Raw genomic sequence first — 22,513 nt, forward strand, 5'->3', positions numbered from 1 at the left:
GTTAAGGCCAATTTACACAGACGAGTGGTAACGGTAAGCGGTAATTGCAAGCGGAAAACCGTGTGGCTTGTCCCATTTACACAGCGCGCGGAATTCGTGGAATGTAGATGCCTGTAAGCCTCGAGGCTAATGTATGTTACAGCCACTGCTTGCCTTGTTGTGACTGACTGTCCGTAGGCCTAGCACATACAGGCCTACGTTTTAGAGGGACTTGTTGCCTAACAACGTACTAAATGTTATAAAAATTTATTGATAGATGACGTCATTTCAATCATGTCGTTGGTTGGCCAGAATCCATAATTACCGCGCGGTATTTTCACAAAATCGAATCTGTTTCTATCCTGAGCGGATTTCCGTTCAACCACCCATCCGCTCCGCGTGTTGTGTAAATGGTCATGCGTTTTCCGCCTAACTTTACCGATTACCGTTACCGCTCGTCTGTGTAAATTGTCCTTTAGTTGACCGTGTGTTAGGGTATAAGTTTTGAGATTCTCTTGTACGAGTTTTGTATTTATCGCACCGATTACCTATCTCATCCTCGCACATTCCGCTCGTGTTGTATACACGCGTTGTGTTTCTGCCTATAGTATATATCTATGCGTTTCTGTCATTTCAGTTATGTTGTCTGATATTTATTTCAACAATACTTTCAAGAATATCCAAATTTCTTCGAACTGGTTAATTGATATACACCGGTAGATCCGGCGGTAGATACTATACTACGTTTTAATGTAAGTTCTCTGAACTGAAAACAAAGCCTGTAGGTCAAATCTTTATCATAGCCTTGTTTGTAATAGTGGCATTTTAAGATATAGGATATGTTACAAAATGGAAGTTAAATAAATGTTAAAAACAACATATAATATTCATAACAATTTGCCTGCATTTAGCCTGCCAATTTCGTCTTGCATGTTCCTTTTATGTCAACTCCTTTTCTTGTATGAGAACGTTTTCATTATATTCTTTCTTTAGAAATATCTTTCATCATAAAATGTGATATCTATTTACTATATTTTTTTTCCATTTTATTTCAATGAGTTGTTGTTTAAGTCAAGTTTAAGTGTGGTTAACCTCGTGTATTGTGGATTCATCTTTGTTAATGTATTGTTTTCCATGAATAAGAAGTTCAAAATAAAGAGAATGAATGAATGAATGAATGAATGAATGAATATTGAGCTGAAGTAATCTAGTTACGGTAACAAACAAAACAAAATATACACCACAACAAGGAAATAACTATCGCCTGCAAACATAACTTTTCTATACAATGCCTGCGGGGATTGACATTTGACATAAATGCAGCAAAACACTTTTGTATTTTACGGCCAATTGAGGTAATAAAAATGTTATATTCTTATTTGGAAAGGTAAATAAGATTGTGGATTGGCTGAGACTCTACAATTTTTTTCATATAAAGATATTGTGGAACCACGTCAGGTCAAGTTCAATATTGAATATCGAAACGTGGCAGGCTGAAGGCGCTTCACCTTTGACAAGATCGCCTAAATTTCTAGTTTTTTAACCTTACAATACTTGTATTGTATATTCAGGTACAGCCGCTCCATAATCTCTTTGCTTTTCTTCCTTATATCTTTTAACATAAAATTGTTTATACTAACAAACATTACTGTTTATATGCCTAGTGTAGTATGTTTTACATCTTTAACATATTTTCATAAACATCCTCTATCGTACAACTACTCGTAACAAATTTTCTCAACTTTCTATCATAATAACACATTAACAAAACGAATGCTCTTTGCACAAGCCCGAAAACCATACTATCGTGACCCATGGATCAAATTAAGCAATCTCCTTCAGTGCGATCCTAGTCAAGCTAAGAAGCTAACCCAGTCAAGGAAGCCCTTCAACAGTCGGACCCAGCATATATTTGGATGCTAGAGAAGACTGCCTCTTGGATGCGACTGGCATCAGTGGGAGGAACAAAACTGTACTGTACTGTTAGTCATGTCTCGGGTCACATTCTATGGTCACCGTACAGATAGGCTACTACATCAGTACTTCTATGAATGGATGACAAGTTGGTGACAAGAACGCTAGTTGGTCATACCCAGTACCGTTTTGATTTTGTGACGATCATTCGGGAAACCACCTCACGACAGTACAATGCACTTCTTTAGTATTTTACTTGACAATACATAAACTTTAACTAACTATTCTGGTTTTGGTTAGATTCAAAAATAATACAAGACTGGTAGAATGGTTTTATTATCTTAGAGAATTATTTCAATTTCTTTTCTTCTTTCGTATTGGTGGTAAGTCGACCAATAACTGACCTGGAAATTGATAACCTGTATGATATTATAAAAGAAGCAACGATGTGTATAACGAAACTTGGGAACTCACTGTTAGCTAGTGTAATTCACTTTACACTTGATGGCTGCAAATTTCAGGTATGTCTTGTATTACATTGTATTGTCACTATTCTATTAGATTTAGGGCCGTCATAACGAGTATAACTTAGAACTTTTGAAATCATCAAAATGATTAACATTTACTTTCTTCTTTATAATTAAGAAAAGTATACACATTTATTTTCACATTATAATGACATATTATTATATTTTTACCCTACCAGATGGGTTTCTGACATTTCTTACGTCATAGAACAATGTGACTTCTTTTATTTTGTTTGTTAACTAAAATGATTTATATTACCACCTCGATCGCTTATTGGACATTTGGAGGGCGGCAATAACCACTTACGTTTAAGCCTAATATATCAAAAATGAAAGTAGTATAATTGGGTATCAATTTGATAATATAAAACTTGAAACGATATAAAAAAGATCCGATAACATAATAAATTGAATATTAAATCTAAACAATTGTAGAAATATCCTCTTTGATTCATTTGAATAGAAAGTGAAATATCTTGCCTCTGCCTACTCCACACGACATACTTTCTCGAGTTCGTGAGTAGGCCTGTATACAGCAAAATAGTATACAAGTAAGCTGAAGAGCCCGTGGGTGATACCTAAAATGCGCGTTTTATCATTGATACTCCAAGTGCATGAAACGTGGGGTTCCCACGGTAACGTTCGAACCTTCGATTCTCAAACATACGTTATTTCCTTTTGGAAACACATGGTGTAAACAAACTTAACTGTACTGCATATGGTTATTTAATGCGTGGTTAAATTCAAATGTTTACATTGCATGTTATGATTATATACCTAAACTGGCACCGTGCATGCGTACAAAGCTGGTGCGGATTAAAACAATTAATTAGAATATAATATTGTTTCGAAAGTATTTTTTAGATGATTGTTAGTACTTAATAGTCATAACGGCGCGCATTGGCAATTATGCTTACGTCATGGTAAACATTGAAGGTGTTATAATGTGGTTTACCTACATCAGAAAGCTTCAGTGGTATATCGTATCACCAGTGGTATAATAGCTATGTGTGCTCACTGGCTAAACCCAGGGGAATAATAAATCAGGGCCCTTTGCACTGTGCGTTACGCCACTGGGTATCACGAGAAAGTACGTACGTCGTGTTATTGCTCCGAATGGGATTTCTGTCGTAACCAAACCCACCCTATACATCTATGACACTTGTTTTTGGAAAAAGTTATATTCAGACAAAGTAAGTATTTTACCTGTCTGCCTTCTTAATTACACGTCGATTATTCTATTGTAGAACAAACTTGTAGTATTATATTTGTGAACCGGTTGGATTAATCCCAGTTCATGAAATTCGAAGACCATGACGTTATACATTATTTGATTTATATACAGGTTAATTCACAATTGTCAAAATATATAATGGTCACGTCAGTTGTGTAAATGAATCGTGAAAAAGAAAAGCGTCGTCAAAGTAAGACAAATATTATAGGATTGGAAAGGGTTGGAACAAACAGCTTTGGTTAGTTTGCAAAATTCATATTCTTAGGGATATGATAATCGTAAAACTTGGTTTAGTTACCTTCATTATTACAATAATTGACTTAACAATGTGGTAATTTGAGGTAAAGGGAATTACATACCCGGATGAAGGCTTGGTCAGAATACAAATTCTCGGTACTATCGGCCTAGTTATTTTGAACGTAGTTATTTTCATAGCTTTTAGGATTATGTCCATTTCAATTCGATGATATATATGCTAGTATCATGACAAACATTGAGTTTTCTGTATAAATTAACGTAAAGTAACTTTCGTAAAGTTAAACATTGTTTTTATTATACATTAAACAAATCTATTATATCTTTATTTCTGAAAAAAAAAAGTGTATAATAATAATAAGGATATCGGATTTCCGTACCGTAACTTATATGTGATGTAATATTAATCATGTTTTTGCGCACAATCACTAACCACATGTAAGCTCAATCAAGCTGTTATTTACACGATTAACGCTCGTTTAGACATAAATAAAAGAAAACAACATTATTGTATTGAAAATAATATAAGCCTAAGCTTAAACAAATACGGTACAGTAAATCTACATAATCTGTATTCAATCAAAATAGTATAAAATAGGCCTATGCTTTGAATGCATTGGACCAAGCAATTTGTTCAAAAGGCGTTTGCCAAATGTAAGCTCTGTCCACACTATCAATCTTTATGTGACAACAAAATGTTGTCCATATATGGACATGATGATACCAAATCACTACTATATTTTACCATATCACTACCGTATTTTGGCATATCACACTTTTTTGTCAAACTAGTTTGATTGTGTAGACAGAGCTTAAGAGTAAGCTGGGGATAATCGATTATCTAAATTCGGGAAATTTCTTACCGGTCTTCACGTATCAATGCGATTTTCTACCGCTTGTTGGTTACGGTAAGTCTCTAACGAAGGTCGTCTGAGATAGGTGCGGCATACAGCATCCGATTAAACTTTGCCTAAACTCTTCACGGCACTCCCATAGTGTCAGTTATAAATAACACACTTGACATATTAATCATTAATAAATTAAATCATTGTATTACTATTGAAAAGTAATTGTTGAAAAAAATGAAACATAAAAGATACCGAAACTTATTCAAACAAAGACGGACACGCTTCTAGTTAGAAAAGTGTGACGTGTGCAAAGATCTCTTAAAGTTATTTTAGTTGGTTGTCTTGGTTAATTACCAGGAAATACAATTTAATACCATAATAATGAATAATTATAATATGAATAATGTGAATTACAAACACATTATTATGTTTTTTGATTTAAAAAATCACTTGGCTGAACTAGTTTTTCATAATGTCGGTGGCAGCAAAAGACTATAATTGGACTTGAGATTACTGTATTAAGGATGTATCATTATACATTACCCTTGATCCAAACCTCCTCTGTGAAAGAGGATTTACATAATCACATCAACCTTCAGAGTTTTTTCAGCTCTATATATTACCGCTGAATGAAGATTATTAACAAATATTGATTTATGATCAATTTTAATTTCAGTATGGGAAGTTTTTTGTCAAAGTTTCGTTCGGAGTATACCGTAATAGTAAAAACTGGTGATCACCAGGGAGCGGGTACGGATGCAAACATCTACGTCCTTCTTGTGAATGCAGATGGAAAACGATCTCAAGAAATACATCTGGACGTCAAATGGAAGAATGACTTTCAAGCTGGTAGTACTGATGAATTTCCCGTCAGAGATCTCGCCGATTTTGGAGACATTGCTGAGCTTGAGTTATGGCGGACAAAGCGTAGCGCTGATAAGTGGTATGTAGAATGGATAAAAATAAAGGGACGCAACAAGGAATATGTTTTCCCAATGCACCGTTGGATCAAACCTGAAATTAAGATGAAATTTCAGGAACATGACAGCGTCTTGCCGCAATTTGACAGATTTCCTCAACAAAGAAAACAGGAACTTGAAGAAAAGAGAAAAACGTATGCGTTTGCTCCTCCAGGCGATGGATTGCCAAGTCAGGTCCGTAAACATATTTCTCACACTAAACCGTTAGAAACTAAATAATTAGTAAATAATTTCCATTTACTAAAATTAATATAACTTTTTGGACGTATAATTCCTATACTTATAATAATTGTTAGGATAAACGCAATAGTGTACTTTTATTAGAGAAAAATATATTTTTTTAACGTAACGTATTATTATTATGATTAAAAATGTTCATCTGGTTTCGAATATCCATGAATTAGTAGTTCTTTTTGAAAAAAAACCCCAAAAGTTTGCAAAACTAACCTTCTGTCTGAGCAGGCCAGCGAAACTGTCAAAAAGGTCAGTTTCGCTAATTGTTGGGGGTTTTTTTCAAAAGGAACTACTAACTCGTGGTCATTATTGTTATTATAATTATTGTTGTATCTTCGCTTAATTTGATTTAAACTATAATTACAGGTGAAGGAATTTCCAGATACTGAAAGTTTCTCCAATGATTACGAGGTGAGACAAACGACTTTATCCAACCATGTGGAAGCCCTCCCCATGACGTTTGAAACAAAACAAAGAGTTCTAACAAACAAGGTTCAATTAGTATAGGCATGTCCCAATTGGCTACTCTTGTTAAAATTTCTCGTGAACTGAAGTTACGTGGAGTTGCCCTAAAGCTAGATTTTTTTTTTGACGCCAGGCAATAACGTAAGTGCAACGCAAGAACTTTTACCATCACAAGCGATAATTATACTGTTGCCTACCATCGGTCTAGTGTTGCGGTTACGTCCTTGCATTCCATCTAGTGGGAAGCAATCTCACAGTGTTTGCAGTCCAAGTTCCTAAGAAGTTTTATTGTAGTACTGAAACAATAAACACACTTACACAAAAAGGAAATCATCGTATGATTGGTTTAAGAGTAAAATGCAAAGAAAACAATGGGATAGAAAACAAATTTATAGAAAACAAATTTAAAAACTACATTGAGTGTGAACGTACACATTTCGAAATTTAAACCGATTAATCTGATCAATATTAAATTATTTCAGTGGGGAATTGTGACCGGTGCAATCAAAGACAAGCTTGATGGAACGATAATAGGTCTTACAAGTGGTCGCTGGGATAGCCTCGACGATCTAGGAAACGTTTACAAAGGATCATATCCTGTACCAAAAGTAAGTACCGGTACCGTAAGATTCTCGAATATGTTCACAGAGTAATAAATGTAAATAAATATGCAGTGATGTATACTTGGACTTTAGGATGTCCCACCCAAAGGAACAGCAAACAGTTAATCATTTAAGGATAGTATCGGCTCAGGCAACCTCGTATAGCTTAGGCATCATAAACCTCCTGACAGTAGAGAAAATCAGTAAAACAGCGTACAGAATAATAAGAACGAAAGATAGTAAGAACGCTAAATATATTGTTAACAGTGTGAAACATTTAAAATAATTATGTTGGATGAGTATCACCCTCTTCACCATTACCTTGTTGTTGGTAAGTCAGGGCGTTTAGTGTACCCAAGATGAAAAACCAATAGGATGAGAACTCGTTTCTCCCTACTGCAATGAGGCAAACGTTGATCATTTTATGCCAGACTTATTTGCCACTAGCCGTACTTCAAATAATCCTAATGAGCTACTGCCAATGCGATCTGACATTTTGTTATCCGAATAAAAATAAAAACATAAAACATAAAAATAAAAACATAAAAATAATAAGCAATTAACCTATCTATATAATAAACTTTTTCTTTTACATACCAATAGGGAATGCATCGTTGGAGGTCAGATATTGAATTTGGCAAGCAGCGACTGGTAGACTGTAATCCAGGCGTTATACAGCTTTGTACACATATACCTGAAAAGTAAATAATATTCATTTTATGTTAGTTAATTTAGTCGCAGATGTTCAAATCGTATACTCATTTATGGGCTCTATATTCTTTATGTCGTTGTGGCTTAAAATATCAGGTTTATCCATCTTACATGATATATCAACCTTTTCATTTCTGAGTTAAAGTATGTATGTTATACATGAAGTGATAAACGCAAACAAAATATTGTAATTAGAAAGCTGTTTTTTCACAAAAATCGTAATAATCGGCTTGCTTGCTGTAAACGTTTTCTAGATCGTCGAGGCTTTAATAATATTTCAATTGGTGCGTTGCCGATATTGTGATTATTATTTACATACAGTACATTATATGCCTACATGGATTGCTATTTTTGTTTTTTTTTCAGTTATTTTAGTAGCAATTCCAATAAATTGTAAAAATTGTATGTCAACAGTTTGTAGGAAAAAAAATCAACATTGAATAATTATATAAATAAATAACATTATGTTGATTTTTATAATTACAGCTTCGGTGTAACAAATGAAATGCTTGGCGACTTGTTGGAGGGATTAACGATAGAGAGTGCTATTGAAAAGAAACGACTTTTCATGGTTGATTATAAATTGTTGAAAGATCTTCCAACCACAGACCCATTAAAAACGGTAAATACATGTATCACGACATTTCATTCACCCATTCATCCTTTTATTTCGGAATACCATGATTGCATAATATATATATAGCAAATAAACAATCTTAATCTTTCCTAATCTAAATATATTGTACTATATTAGGTATTTTTGATAATTTTATCAATAATAGAATAAGCAAATGAATAATAAACTGAATACAGTATAGCGCCCCCTATAGACCTATAGGCATGAAACACTTACAAAACACGTCACATGACTGCGAGGACAAACTCATTGGTTGGTAATAAGATAGAAAAATAATGGGTTGTAAAGAAATTGAGATACATTTTTGTAAGCTACTGCGGACTAAAACATGGAAAGTATACTAATGCCTACTACGACCTACCTTTTCTTTTCAAAATTGGACGGTGATTCTGATAGGTCTAGTGTGGTAAGGTAAAGTAAAATAATACAGTAATGATAATAGAATATATATATATATATTTTTTGTCAAATATTTAATTTAAAATTGAGCAAAAGAATGGATAATTTTTCGTTTTAGGTTTGCAGTCCCCTCGCCCTGTTTTATCTTCAAAATGACGCAAAACTGATGCCTGTTGCTATTCAACTTTTCCAAGACAAATCCGATGACAATCCGGTAATTGTATATTTATCATAAATTTTCTGACATGTGTAGGCCTATACGTGACACATTTTTTAGAGTCCGCTTGATATACCGAGTTAGAGAGCTTTAATTTCGATTTTTGACGAGCTGGGAACAAAGTAGATGAAGTTATTTCATTGTACGCATCAGAAGTTGTTCCTCATGCTTCCTCACTCTGCTCCCCGACACGCTTTTGCTTCCTCGTAAACCTAAGCGGTAGATACACACACACATATCTGCAAGTGTTATATGATGACACTTAAATATGACTGATGCATGTGTTCATTCATTCATTCATTCAGAAGAGAAACAATTACACCAGCAAGTTACCAATATAAGCAACTTCCACAAAACCATCTCATTAACAAGATATTTTTTACAGGTGTTCCTTTCTTCCGACAACGAATACACGTGGTTGTTTGCTAAGATGTGGTTCAACAATGCTGATGCGTCATACCATCAATCTGCGTCACATCTTGGAATGACGCATCTTTTGGTGGAAAGTATAGTTGCTGCCACACACAGTTATCTGTCGCCTTCACATCCCCTCTTCCGTCTAATGGCATCCCATTTCTTATACTTAATTGCCATAAACAAGTAGGTATTTTTATACAACAGACGTACATGTGTAAATGTTATTCATCCTCGGCATTCTTGCACGTCGATTTAGGAGCTATTTAGTTAAAAATTAAAAATAATAATAATTACATAACTTTCAAAAGCCTTGTGAATTTATTGAAAATGATCGGAAAATTGCTACGAAATTATATAACGTTACTATTTCAATTTGTCATTTAATAAATGCTAACTTTTTGTTGTACAACCATGTCCTTTTGAACAATGCTGACGCGTCGTACCATCAATCTGAGTCACATCTTGGAATGACGACGCATCTTGTGATGGAAAGTATAGCTGCTGCTATTGAACCATTGAAAGATTTCAATGGTTAGATTAATATTCATGAATTCTATCCTATTTCAGACTTGCTATAGAGTCACTTGTAAATGAAGGCGGTTGGGTTGATCGAACAATGGCAATTGGTCGCATCGGCATGTTTGAGATCGTAAAACGTCGTTTCAAAACATGGCGAATGGATATTGATGGAAACTTTCCAAAAGAACTTGAATCTCGAGGTGTAAGTGACCCGGACGTACTTCCTAATTATCACTTCAGAGACGATGGTCTGTTGATGTGGCATGCAATATCTGAATACGTTGATGAAGTTGTACATAAATGTTACGGTATGTATATTATACAATGTTATCAACATATAATATATGGTATATAAATAATACTATGTCATGGTACTTTATGTGTCCACCAATATAACACACACACACACACACATCTAATATGCGTAATAACAACAATCATAGTACAGTAACAATAACAGCTGAAAAGAAAAACTTCATGAAACGATAATAATATACTTTATGCTTAATTCGGGGATAAGTGGACACGAAACACTATAATACTTCCGGTCGTAAAGATAAACTTTTCGTGATCCGATTTTGATGAAATTAAAGAAAATTGTCGAACAACAAATACTTGTTGTCAATTAATAATCGACGCATACATGTCATTATAGCAATAATACTGCGCATACGATTTATGCATGGGTAGGTTTCGTTATTAATTATTTATTTACGATATTACCAGTCGGATTCCTAACATCCTATAAAGCGGAGAGACTAAATGTTTATGCGTTCTCCGTGGTTTATGCTATTAATTAACATTGATTTTAGACTCCATACTTTAGGTACATTTTCAGATCCTTAAGATTACCAGATACATTCATAGAGATTCAAATAACCATGTGTGTTAAAAATTTAATTTCGCAATCGTATTAAAATCTATTTCAGATACATCTGAAAAAATATCACAAGATCACGAGTTGCAAGGATGGCGCAAAGCACTGTCTTCACCTGTAACTGACGGAGGTTGTAACATACAAGGGGTACCGGGAGATGGTTCCTTCAAAAATCCAAAAGAAATCGCAGAGACTGTTACGTCTATTATATTCACCAGTAGTGTAATGCACGCAGCAGTAAACTTTGGACAGTACGATAACTATGGATTTCCTCCACACTACCCAGCGTCTATCGAAGGACAACCACCTAAAAACAAGGTAAGATAACATAATATATCTAAATTGTATGTTATTTCGTATTAGCTAAATAATTCAATATAACAGTTCTCTTTCCTATAAAATTATTAGGATCCTAAAACAGAAGATGATATTCTGGAAGCACTGCCAGACAAGCAAGCAACGTTGGACGTTATGGAGGTAACAAAACTGCTGAGCGATAAAGGAACCAATGGGTTAGGTGACTTTGAGGTTGACTATCAGTTTGATCCAATTAGCACCGAAGCTGTTCAAAAGTAAGTACTGCAATCAGGTCATGTTTTTTTATTTTTTTTCAGTTTTCAATTAAATTCAAACAAGTTCCGCAATGGATAACTATATACAATTACCGTGGTAAGACATTTATAGAATGTGTTGCCATTAAGCATTACATTAAACCAGTGCTTTGTTGAAACTTTTTCATCTCCGCTGCTGTAACAAAAAAAGGACATTATTTCATTTTTAGTGCTCGTATTGTATGCTTTTTTAATAAACATTATTGAAAATTACATGTATCATTTACTTTTAGATTTCGAGATGGACTAAAGAATCATGGGAAAACTATCAATGAACGGAACAATGACAGATATGAGAAATACACATATCTGCACCCAACAGAGATACCAAATGCCATCAGCATATAATGCATTTATTATGTCTCAACAATCACGAGCCGATTCAAATAACAATCGTTATATAAAATGTATTCCTAGCTTATAGTTATTAGCATTTTTGCCTGGCTGTTTAATTATAATATATAGTAACATTTTCCATAGTTTGTCGAAGTTGGATGTATATATGTCTAACTCAATATTAATTATAAATAAACTTTTACCGTAATTTAATACTATATAAACTTACTTCATTCATGTTAAATATTATAATAATTAGTCATAATAATATTATGTTTATTATTTTTTTGGATTGTAAAATAATTCAATTAAAACATTGTATAGCGTAATACTAAACAAAGTATATATTGTTTTTTAATATAAAATATTATAATATAATAGTATAATAATGAATAGAAGTGTGGGATGTTTGGTTAATAAGTATTTTATTTAATTTTTAAATCCGAACTAACCGTAAATGTGATTTCTTTTTAAATAATTACTGTTAATCAAATCGTTTTTTAAAGAATGTATTTGCTACAGTATTTTGTGTTACATATTGATTATTAATAACATCTATTGTAGAAATTAGAACTTCTGTGGTATCAATTCAATTCAATTCAATTTACATTTCTTTCATCTCTCTTTAAATGAACTATAAAATGTACAATATGTTTAAAATTAAAGAGGCAAAACCCTACAAATTTAGAACGGTTTCAAATATCATCATGAAATGATACAATATTAATATAAAGAAGAACAATAATACTTTTAAAATAACATTTGTATAAAACAAACAAGACAGAACCCATATCGATTGGATCTGAGTGTTATATGGGCTTCTTTAAAGTGTATAACATATCATTGTACACGTCCTGTCAGAATTATCAGTAGTAACAGTGAACACATAAAGTACAGTATTGAATTGTTACCCTCGATTGTTAAAGCGTGAACACTTTGATTGTAACGCGTTACCGGTATATAAACTGCGTTTAGATTTTACAGATTTTTACAAATCTTCTTAGAGATGTAAATGCAATTTAGTATAGTTTGCGCTTATTCGTCGATTTTTTGGTTTCTAACTACAAAGTTGAACAACGCAGATTTTTTTTTCTATTTTAAACCAAATAAAGATGAATGAATTAATAAAATATTGTGCACTGATTATTTACATCTGTTTTGTTTTAAGTGCCGTTCCTAACCGTACAGTATGTAAGTTTAATGAGCATACTGTATTGTGATGGTGACCCACCGAAATAATGGTTATCTGTGTATGTTTCACGTAAATTATATTGTAACCACTTTCATTATTCAGAAATTGTTTCAACCAATCAGGATGCAGCCAATCAAGAAGCAGGACTTTTGTATATGTTCTCTGAATGGCCACTGTCACAAAACCAATTACTTTGCTCTTACGGTATACATTATCGCATATAATATTTGCCATATTGGAATGAACGATCGCTGAAATACATGACATGATGTCTGTTGTTTTCTCATTTTCTCTCCAAGTTCCTTATTATTTGTTCACAGCTTTTTATGAAGGTTGTAGCTATGCTTCAAACATATTTTTTTTCTATCCGGCCAGTTTGGTTTACTGCCACCATCTCTCCAATTATGTGACCTATATCATCATGTATGTCTAAAATCGGTTTAAATTACTGTACATCGATTACATATTGTTTGCTATTTCATTTTCATATAATGACTTATGTGAGCAAAGGAATAGAATAATCTAATTTACTGACAGCCATTTTGGATTTTGGTCATCATCTGTGCAATGTGGCCTATAGACTTATAATATTATGTGCAATTTCTAAAATCAGTTTCAATGACCTTGATTGCCTATATTGTGACTTCTGCAACCAATTACATCTAATTTCCATTTGGGATTTCGGCCGCCATCTTGAAAAGGATGCCGACAAATTATTCAAATAATGAAGACGGCCACGTTTCCAGTTGGAACGAAGTGTGACGTGTGCAAAGTATTACTTAAAGTATTTTAGTTGGGTGCCTTGGCTAATTACCTTGAAAGAGAGTTAACATACCATCATACCTGTAAAATAGAGACCATTGTTATGTGTTTTTTTTAAAGAAATGGTTTAGCTGAACAGTTTGTCACGGGTCGGTGACAGTAAAAGACTATTGGACTTAAGATTACTGTATTAAGGATGTATCATTATTATTATACATTATCCTTGATCCAAACATTTGGTTCACGTAAACCAAAGTTTAAACAATCACATCAACCTTCAGAGTTAAGTATATATACTGCCACTTAATTTATTAACACATATTGATTTCTGAAAGTACAGTAAGTGCACTTTTAATTTCAGTATGGGAAGTCTCATTTCAAAGTTTTGTTGCGAATATACCGTAATAGTGAAAACTGGTGATCATCAGGGAGCAGGTACGGATGCAAATATCTACGTCCTTCTTGTGAATGCAGCTGGAAAACGATCTCAAGAAATACATCTGGACGTAAAATGGCACAACGACTTCAAAGCAGGTAGTACTAATGAATTTCCCGTCAAAGACCTCGCCGACTTTGGAGACATTGCTGAGCTTGAGTTATGGCGGACAAAGCGTAGCGCTGATAAGTGGTATGTAGAATGGATAAAAGTAAAGGGATGCAAAAAGGAATATGTTTTCCCAATGCACCGTTGGATCAAACCAGAAATTAAGATGAAATTTCAGGAACATGATAGTGTATTGCCGCAATTCGACAGATTTCCTCAACAACGAAAACAGGAACTTGAAGAAAAGAGAAAAGCTTATGCGTTTGCTCCTGCAAGCGATGGATTGCCAAGTCAGGTACCCGTAAACACACTTCTAAATAAAACTTTAGAAACTCAGTAGAGTCATTCATTTATATGAAATTAATCATGGTTATTATCATTATTGTTATATATATTTTTTTGATTTGGTTGAAACTATAATTACAGGTGAAGGAATTTCCAGATACTGAAAGTTTCTCCAATGATTACGAGGTAAGACAAATGAAAAAATAAATTATAAGTGTAGGCATGACTCACTTGGCTACTCAACAACATTCTATCCTAAAGTTTAGTTTCCACTTGTACGCCACGCAAGGACGTAAGCCCACTTAATTTGACCAATTACGACTCTATGGGTTGTCCGAAATGCCTACCGATTTCGAATGGTCAACTCACTTGCAATGCGTGGAAACCAAGCTTCAGACGCATTGTTTCCAGTAAGAATTTCTAAAAGGCACTACAAATCCAATACCTAAACTTACGGTACCTTTCAAATGAGATCATACAATTGGTTAAATAGTAAATGCAACAAAATACAAAGGCTAACAATATAATGTAAACAAGAGAATGTGACAATTTATGTTTAAATACAAGTAAGCATACTTCTCACACCAAACCGTAGAAATTAGAAAGTAAGCAGCTCATTTTAAGTAAAATAGCAAATATAAATTGTTTCGGACGTAATATTCTTATACCTATAATAATAGTTTCAATTCATTGAGTGAAGGGAGAAATGTCTAACTTAAAATTCATATACCTATAATCATTGTTAGGATATTTCATTGGGTGAAGGGAGAAATGTCTAACTTAGACCGATTAATTCAATTATTTCAGTTGGGAATTGTGACCGGTGCAATAAAGGATAAGATTGATGGAACGATACTAGGTCTTACAACTGGTCGCTGGGAAAGCCTCGACGATCTAGGAAACCTTTACAAAGGATCATATCCTGTACCAAAAGTAAGTACCGTACGATTCTCTATATTAAATGATTATCAGTAATAAATAGAAACGTGCAGTAATGCATACTTGTACGTGAGGATCAACTTCTTAATATCCACCTAAATGAAGAGGCGAACAGTAAACCATTGAAAGACAGTGTCGGCTCAAGCAACCTTTTATAACTTAGGCATGCCTCTAAAACTAAACCTTTTATTCCTTCCTTATAAGAATTGCGGACTCTCCTCGAAGTACAAAAGTAGATATACGTGTCTTTAATAGACCTACTAGCCGTACTTCAAATACAGTATAAGATCAGCTACTGCCAATGCAATCCTAGTAACATTTCTAATTCGAATAAAGAAACACAAATGAACAATAAAAATATCTATACAACGAACCTTTTCTTTACATACCGGTAGGGAATGCATCGTTGGAGGTCAGATATTGAATTTGGCAAGCAGCGACTGGTAGACTGTAATCCAGGCATTATACAGCGTTGTACACATATACCTGAAAAGTAATAACATTTCATTTTATTATTATTATTATTTTAATCTTATTCATCATACTATCTTTGCATTTCAGTTAAAGTATTATGATGTACAGAGGCTGCTAAATGAAAAATAGATTTTTTGTTTTTCTACGTTCTACTAACTTATTTAAACTATTGTAATTCGAAATCTTTTTTTTACAAAATCACTTAATCGGCATATTGACTGTGCCTTTAATAGTGTTTTATTTGGTGCATTATGTATTAAAAGTATCAATTAATATTATTCTTAGGCCTACATACATGATGGAATTGCTGTTTTTATTTCATTTTTTTTTCATTATTACGGTAGTACGGAAGTAATAATTCAAAACAGTTTACAGAAGAAAAAAAATCCACATTAAATAATTATATCAATAAATAACATTATGATGATGATTATTATAATTATAGCTTCGGTGTAACAAATGAAATGCTTGGTGACTTGTTGGAGGGATTAACGATAGAGAGTGCTATTGAAAATAAACGACTTTTCATTGTTGATTATAAGTTGTTGAAAGATCTTCCAACCACGAACCCATTGAAAACGGTAAATTATGCTATATATTATTATATAATATTAATTATTATAAAATATCAAATAATAGATTAAGCAACTACTGTACTCAATTCGTGTCCTAGCGCCCCCTATAGAGCTACATAGGCACGACAGCTTAAAACGTGTCACATGACTGTGAACTCACTGAATAAAATAGGTTGTGGTTTTATAGTTAAGTTTGTGAGCATATTGGAGGCTAACAAATGATTAAAAAGAAAGTAGGCCTAGCCAACTGCGACCTATCTTTGCTTTAGATCTATTTTTAGACTGATAATGTAATTACACACACTACACAGTAATAAACAAAATAATGTAATAATAAAACACAATTAATAATTTAAAACGTTTATATTTATGTCAAATATTTTAATTTAAAACTGACTGCTTAGCAAAATATTGCATAATTTTTCGTTTTAGGTTTGCAGTCCAATCGCGCTGTTTTATCTTCAAAATGATGCAAAACTGATGCCTGTTGCTATTCAACTTTTTCAAGACAAATCCGATGACAATCCGGTAATTGTATCTATATATAAATTATGGTTAATTCTGACATAGGCGTGCACAATGCAAAAACTTCGGTACAAAGTGGTCTTTTACAACGACAAAATTTAGCGTTACCTATCGAAATTTGTGGATATCACAGGGTTATTTTCACACACTCCAGCTGTTGTTCAACTGGCTTCCGGGTACGTCACTTCCGGCAAAATGGCCGTTGGTGGCGCCATTCAATATTAAATAAAAAAATAATTTAGTGGTTCAAGGTATCGTGAACTACTGAAATTAATTTGTTTTAGATATTCAACTAATCATATATTGATTAAAGGCATTTACTTTACGTGAACTACAATTTGTTTTAGTAATTTTACTAATTCCTAACCACCGATTGCTGTCAAGTGTCCATACATCATTACTGACAGGGGACGTAATCAATCATAATTGGTATACAGTTCGCATCTTATCAAACTTATTTTCAGTACAGGTTCAAATCTCACACACACACAAGACCGAATATAATAATTAGCCTATATTGTTCTCTATTCGTACGTTTTTTAAACTCTAATTTGCTATATTACCCTGGAAGCGATATTTTTGGCGTACCTAATTTATGGACCACCATGAAACATCACAAAATAAACATACATTACTCATCAGTCATATGCATAGGTGTCACCCGGGCTTCAATTTCCAGAGGCGTTGGTCATCTTTTCGAGGACCATTCGGGTACACCCACTAGAGGGTGCGCGAGCGAAGCGAACGAACCCTCTAGTATATATAATTATCATTATCCTATTTTCTTAAGACTTTGTGTTATGTAACACATTTTGTAGAGTCCGTGACATTGTGTGGTCAGTATGTGTTTGGGAGCTTTCGATATGGTTTTATATTTCATTGTGTACATACTATTGGTGGTTCTATGTCCAGACGACACATCAATGCGTAGGTCAAAGGTCGTCGGTGGTCTTTGCAAATTGAAAGCTTCCTCTTAAACTTAAGCGCCAGACTTCACACACAAGATATGTGAATTTATGCGTGGTAAATGATTTGTCTCATTAACAAGATATTTTTTTACAGGTGTTCCTTTCTTCAGACCACGAATACACGTGGATGTTGGCTAAGATGTGGTTCAACAACGCTGACGCGTCATACCATCAATCTGCGTCACATCTTGGAATGACGCATCTTGTGATGGAAAGTATAGCTGCTGCCACACACAGTTATCTGTCGCCTTCACATCCCCTATTCCGTCTAATGGCACCCCATTTCTTATACCTAATTGCCATAAACAAGTAGGTATTTTTAAACTTTTGAAATATATAAATTGTATATTCATCCTTAACGAATTATGTTACTGCCTATAGTTTTTTTTAGAAAGGCTTTCAATGCTTAGAATATTTATGAACATTAACTTTATTTCAGACTTGCTATCGAGTCACTCGTAAATGAAGGCGGTTGGGTTGACCTAGTAATGGCAATTGGTCGCATCGGCATGTTTGAGATCGTAAAACGTCGTTTCAAAACATGGCGAATGGATATTGATGGAAACTTTCCAAAAGAACTTGAATCTCGAGGTGTAAGTGACCCGGACGTACTTCCTAATTATCACTTCAGAGACGATGGTTTGTTGATGTGGCATGCAATATCTGAATACGTTGATGCAGTTGTACATAAATGTTACGGTAGGTTTAGTTTGTTTAATTCATTCATGCATTTAACATGTATAATATAATATAATAAGTTTAATATGTATATACAATATATTAGTATTATTGTCATGATCCGTGTTCATCAATCATAGTAGGTTAGGAAATTTGATTTGAGGTAATCTTTTTTAGATTAAGAACGTACGGACTGTACGAACGTACATTCAATTCTTTAATTCCGAGATAGACGAACACAATACAAATATGTTTAACATACTTAAAACTACGGTCGTAGAAAAAATAAACTTTCTGTGGCCCGATTTTGATGAAATTTAAGAAAATTGTTCGAAAACATATTTTTTTTGTAAATTAATCATCGACGCATATATGGCATTACAGCAATAAGACTGCGCATACGAGTTATGCATGAGTAGGTTTCATTTTGTATTAACAGTTGGATTCGCAACTTCCTGTAGAGTTCCCCGACAAGAGACTAAAAAAGCGACAAATAGAGTGTTTGTTAATATTGGCAGAAGTACTTTGCATAGGCTGGCGCATGTGGTTGTTGTTGAAGTCCTTTTGTTTCATTTTACCACGGACTGTACTTTTTATTACCACGATTTCCGCCCTCTCGCGAAAGCCCAAGAAAATAATAACTTAGGCCGTGTTATTCAGTATTTTTATGCTATTAATTAACATTGATTTTTTACTCCATACACTCACTGCCATTTCTCAATACTTTAGGTAAATTTCTAGAGGCCCAAGTTTACCAGATACATTCATAAATAGCATGTTCTTCTTTTTATTTTATTACAAACAACAACGGATTAATTTCGCAAACTTGTTACAATCTATTTCAGATACATCTGACAAAATATCACAAGATCACGAATTGCAAGGATGGCGCAAAGCACTGTCATCTCCTGTAACTGACGGAGGTTGTAACATACAAGGCATACCGGGAGATGGTTCCTTTAAAAATCCGCAAGAAATTGCAGAGACTGTTACGTCTATTATATTCAACAGTAGTGTGATGCACGCAGCGGTGAACTTTGGACAGTACGATAACTATGGATTTCCTCCACACTACCCAGCGTCTATCGAAGGACAACCACCTAAAAACAAGGTATAAGCAAGATTAATATATATGCCTCCTAACTGAATGTTTTTCATTCTAGATAAATAATTCAATTTAACAGTTCTCTTTCTTATATTCTCCAATGATTTATATCTTAGGATCCTAAAACAGAAGATGATATTCTGGAAGCACTGCCAGACAAGCAAGCGACGTTGGACATCATGGAAGTTACGAAAGTGCTGAGCGAGAAAGGAACCAATGGGCTAGGCGACTTTGAGGTTGACTATCAGTTTGATCCAGTTGGCACCGAAGCTGCTCAAAGGTAAGTACCTAAGTACTGTAACAAACTGTTTTGTTTTGTGTGGGTTTTTTTTTTCACTTTTAAGTTAAAGTCAAACAAGTTCCGCAATAGATAACAATAACCGAGCGGTGACAATGTTGTTACAATAGTTTGACAAAAAATGTGATGTGACCCTATATAGATACGATGATGTCATATCACTACCATATATGGGCACATCACTACCATCTTAGGGCAAATCATACTTTTTTGTCAAACTAGTTTGATAGTGAAGACAATTTTACATTACTGCAATACTTAATTAATACCATTGAAGAATTATGCAGTTCCTCAGATTAACTCATTGGGTTTAATTAATAATTTACGGTAATTAAATAAATAAAACAAATAATGGAAGAAATTACAGAATGTATTACTACTAAACATTAAATTACAGAATGTATTACTACTAAACATTAAATTACAGAATGTATTACTACTAAACATTAAATTACAGAATGTATTACTACTAAACATTAAATTACAGCCATGTCCGTTACTAGCGTTTATATCTCCACCGTTGTGACGACAAATGTGTGATATTGTATAGGAATACTGTATGGTCTTTTTATTTTTATTATTATTGAAAATATTATATTAAATATGTTTTATTTACTTTCAGATTTAGAGATGGACTAAAGAATCATGGGAAAACTATCAATGAACGAAACAATTCAAGATATGAAAAATACACATATCTGCACCCAACAGAGATACCAAATGCCATCAGCATATAATGCATTTATTATGTCTCAACAATCACGAGCCGATTCAATTAACAATCGTTATATAAAATGTATTCCTAGCTTATAGTTATTAGAATTTTTGTCTGGCTGTTTAATGATAATATAAAATAAAATTTTCCACAGTTTGTCGAAGTTGGATTTATATAAGTCTAACACAATATTATTCATTCATGTTATAGTTTATAAATGTTAGGCATAATAATAATTTTTATAATTATTATGTTAGATTGTACAATAATTCAGTTACAAAAATTGTATAGCATAATACTAAACAAAATGTATATTGTTTTTTTATTAACTGATTGTAGTAAAATTATTGAATACAAGTGTGGGATGTTTGGTTATTTAATTTTAAATCCGAACTAACCGTAAATTTATTTTTAAACAATAACTTTCTTTTTTAAAGAAGGTAGTTGAGTTACATAATTATGATCATTATTAATAGGCCTATCTATTGTATAAATTAGGACTACTTTATGAATTCAATTAACATTTATTTCCTTCATCTCTTTTGAGCGAACGATAACATGTACAATATATTGAAAATAAATGAAGAGAAAAAACCATACAAATTAAAAGCGGTTTGAAATATCAACCGAAAAAATGATACAATAATTTTAATAAGGCAGAATAATAATACGTTTTGAATAACATTTGAATAAACACATGACAGAACCCATATTGATAGGATCTGCTTGATGTTCTATGCGCTTCTTTAAAGTGTAGGCTAACATATCATTGTACACGTCCTGATAAGTAGTAACAGTAACCATGCACATAACGTACAGTATTGAATTGTTGCTCGATTCAGTTTAAAGGAATAGTATTTTACAGATATACAAATTTATTGCATTTAGTGAATTTAGTGTAAGTTATACAGGACCGTTCCATTAGGCCTACCCATGTAAGAATGAGCTTATTCGTTAGTGAATGGTGACCTACCGAAATATTATGGTCATTTTCGTATGTTTAAATAACTATAATATTTAATATATTATTAGATGTTACTGCTTCAATCAATGTGAATGAAATGTAGACCTACTAGGCCTAGGCCTACCATTTATTCAATCTGATTCAAATGACAGGAATCTATTTAGATGTTATATAAAACAAATAATGAATATTTTATATTTTATAATGGTACAAATAATAGCATTTGGTGAATGTTGATATATAACCTTTCATCATTCACCTCATGCCATTATTTGTACCATTGCACGAGTAAACATTCAATATTTGTATAATATAAAGTGGATAAAATCTACATGTATTGTAGTCCATTTAGTGATTGTTCGATTTGCGATTATTTGTTCATGAATCTAAAAAAAACAGGCTCAGTGTAAAAATGAACTTTTCATTCGATTATGTTTTCACTTGAATAAAAGTCTGTCTACACTATCAAACTTTATGTGATGTACCCATATATGGACACGATGACATCACATAACTACCATATTTAGGCACATCAAACTTTTTTTGTCAAACTAGTTTAATAGTGGAGACAGAGCTTTAAAGTAGTATGCATACTATTTTTGTGATGTGGGTAGAAAATAAATTTTCTCCAATATTTTCTTAAAGATGATTTTGTTATCTTCTTTGTTTACTGAAGTGAAAAAATAAAAAAAAGGAAAAACGTACCAAAAACACAATGTATTAATAA

The 22,513-nt window shown here is 33.1% G+C and overlaps 1 protein-coding gene across 2 annotated transcripts; it reads left to right on the top strand.

The window, feature by feature from the left end:
• Positions 1-2,360: 2,360 nt before the first annotated feature.
• LOC144841598 (polyunsaturated fatty acid 5-lipoxygenase-like) lies at positions 2,361-20,968 on the top strand. Of its 2 annotated transcripts, none has more exons than XM_078698038.1 (12): positions 2,361-2,414; positions 5,434-5,911; positions 6,338-6,382; positions 6,919-7,044; positions 7,642-7,739; positions 8,236-8,371; positions 8,904-8,999; positions 18,121-18,335; positions 18,466-18,725; positions 19,550-19,815; positions 19,926-20,089; positions 20,730-20,968. In XM_078698038.1, the coding sequence occupies exons 1-12, from the start codon at positions 2,398-2,400 to the stop codon at positions 20,842-20,844; spliced, it is 2,016 nt and encodes a 671-aa protein (XP_078554164.1). In that variant the 5' UTR covers positions 2,361-2,397; the 3' UTR covers positions 20,845-20,968. The 2 variants fall into 2 exon arrangements, with proteins under 2 accessions (XP_078554164.1, XP_078554163.1); XM_078698037.1 differs by lacking the exons at positions 18,121-18,335; positions 18,466-18,725; positions 19,550-19,815; positions 19,926-20,089; positions 20,730-20,968 and adding exons at positions 9,388-9,602; positions 9,987-10,246; positions 10,868-11,133; positions 11,224-11,387; positions 11,660-12,849.
• Positions 20,969-22,513: the final 1,545 nt, after the last annotated feature.

This window comes from Antedon bifida, chromosome 4, assembly GCF_963402885.1.
Source record: "Antedon bifida chromosome 4, ecAntBifi1.1, whole genome shotgun sequence".
In the NCBI taxonomy this organism is placed as follows: domain Eukaryota; kingdom Metazoa; phylum Echinodermata; class Crinoidea; order Comatulida; family Antedonidae; genus Antedon; species Antedon bifida.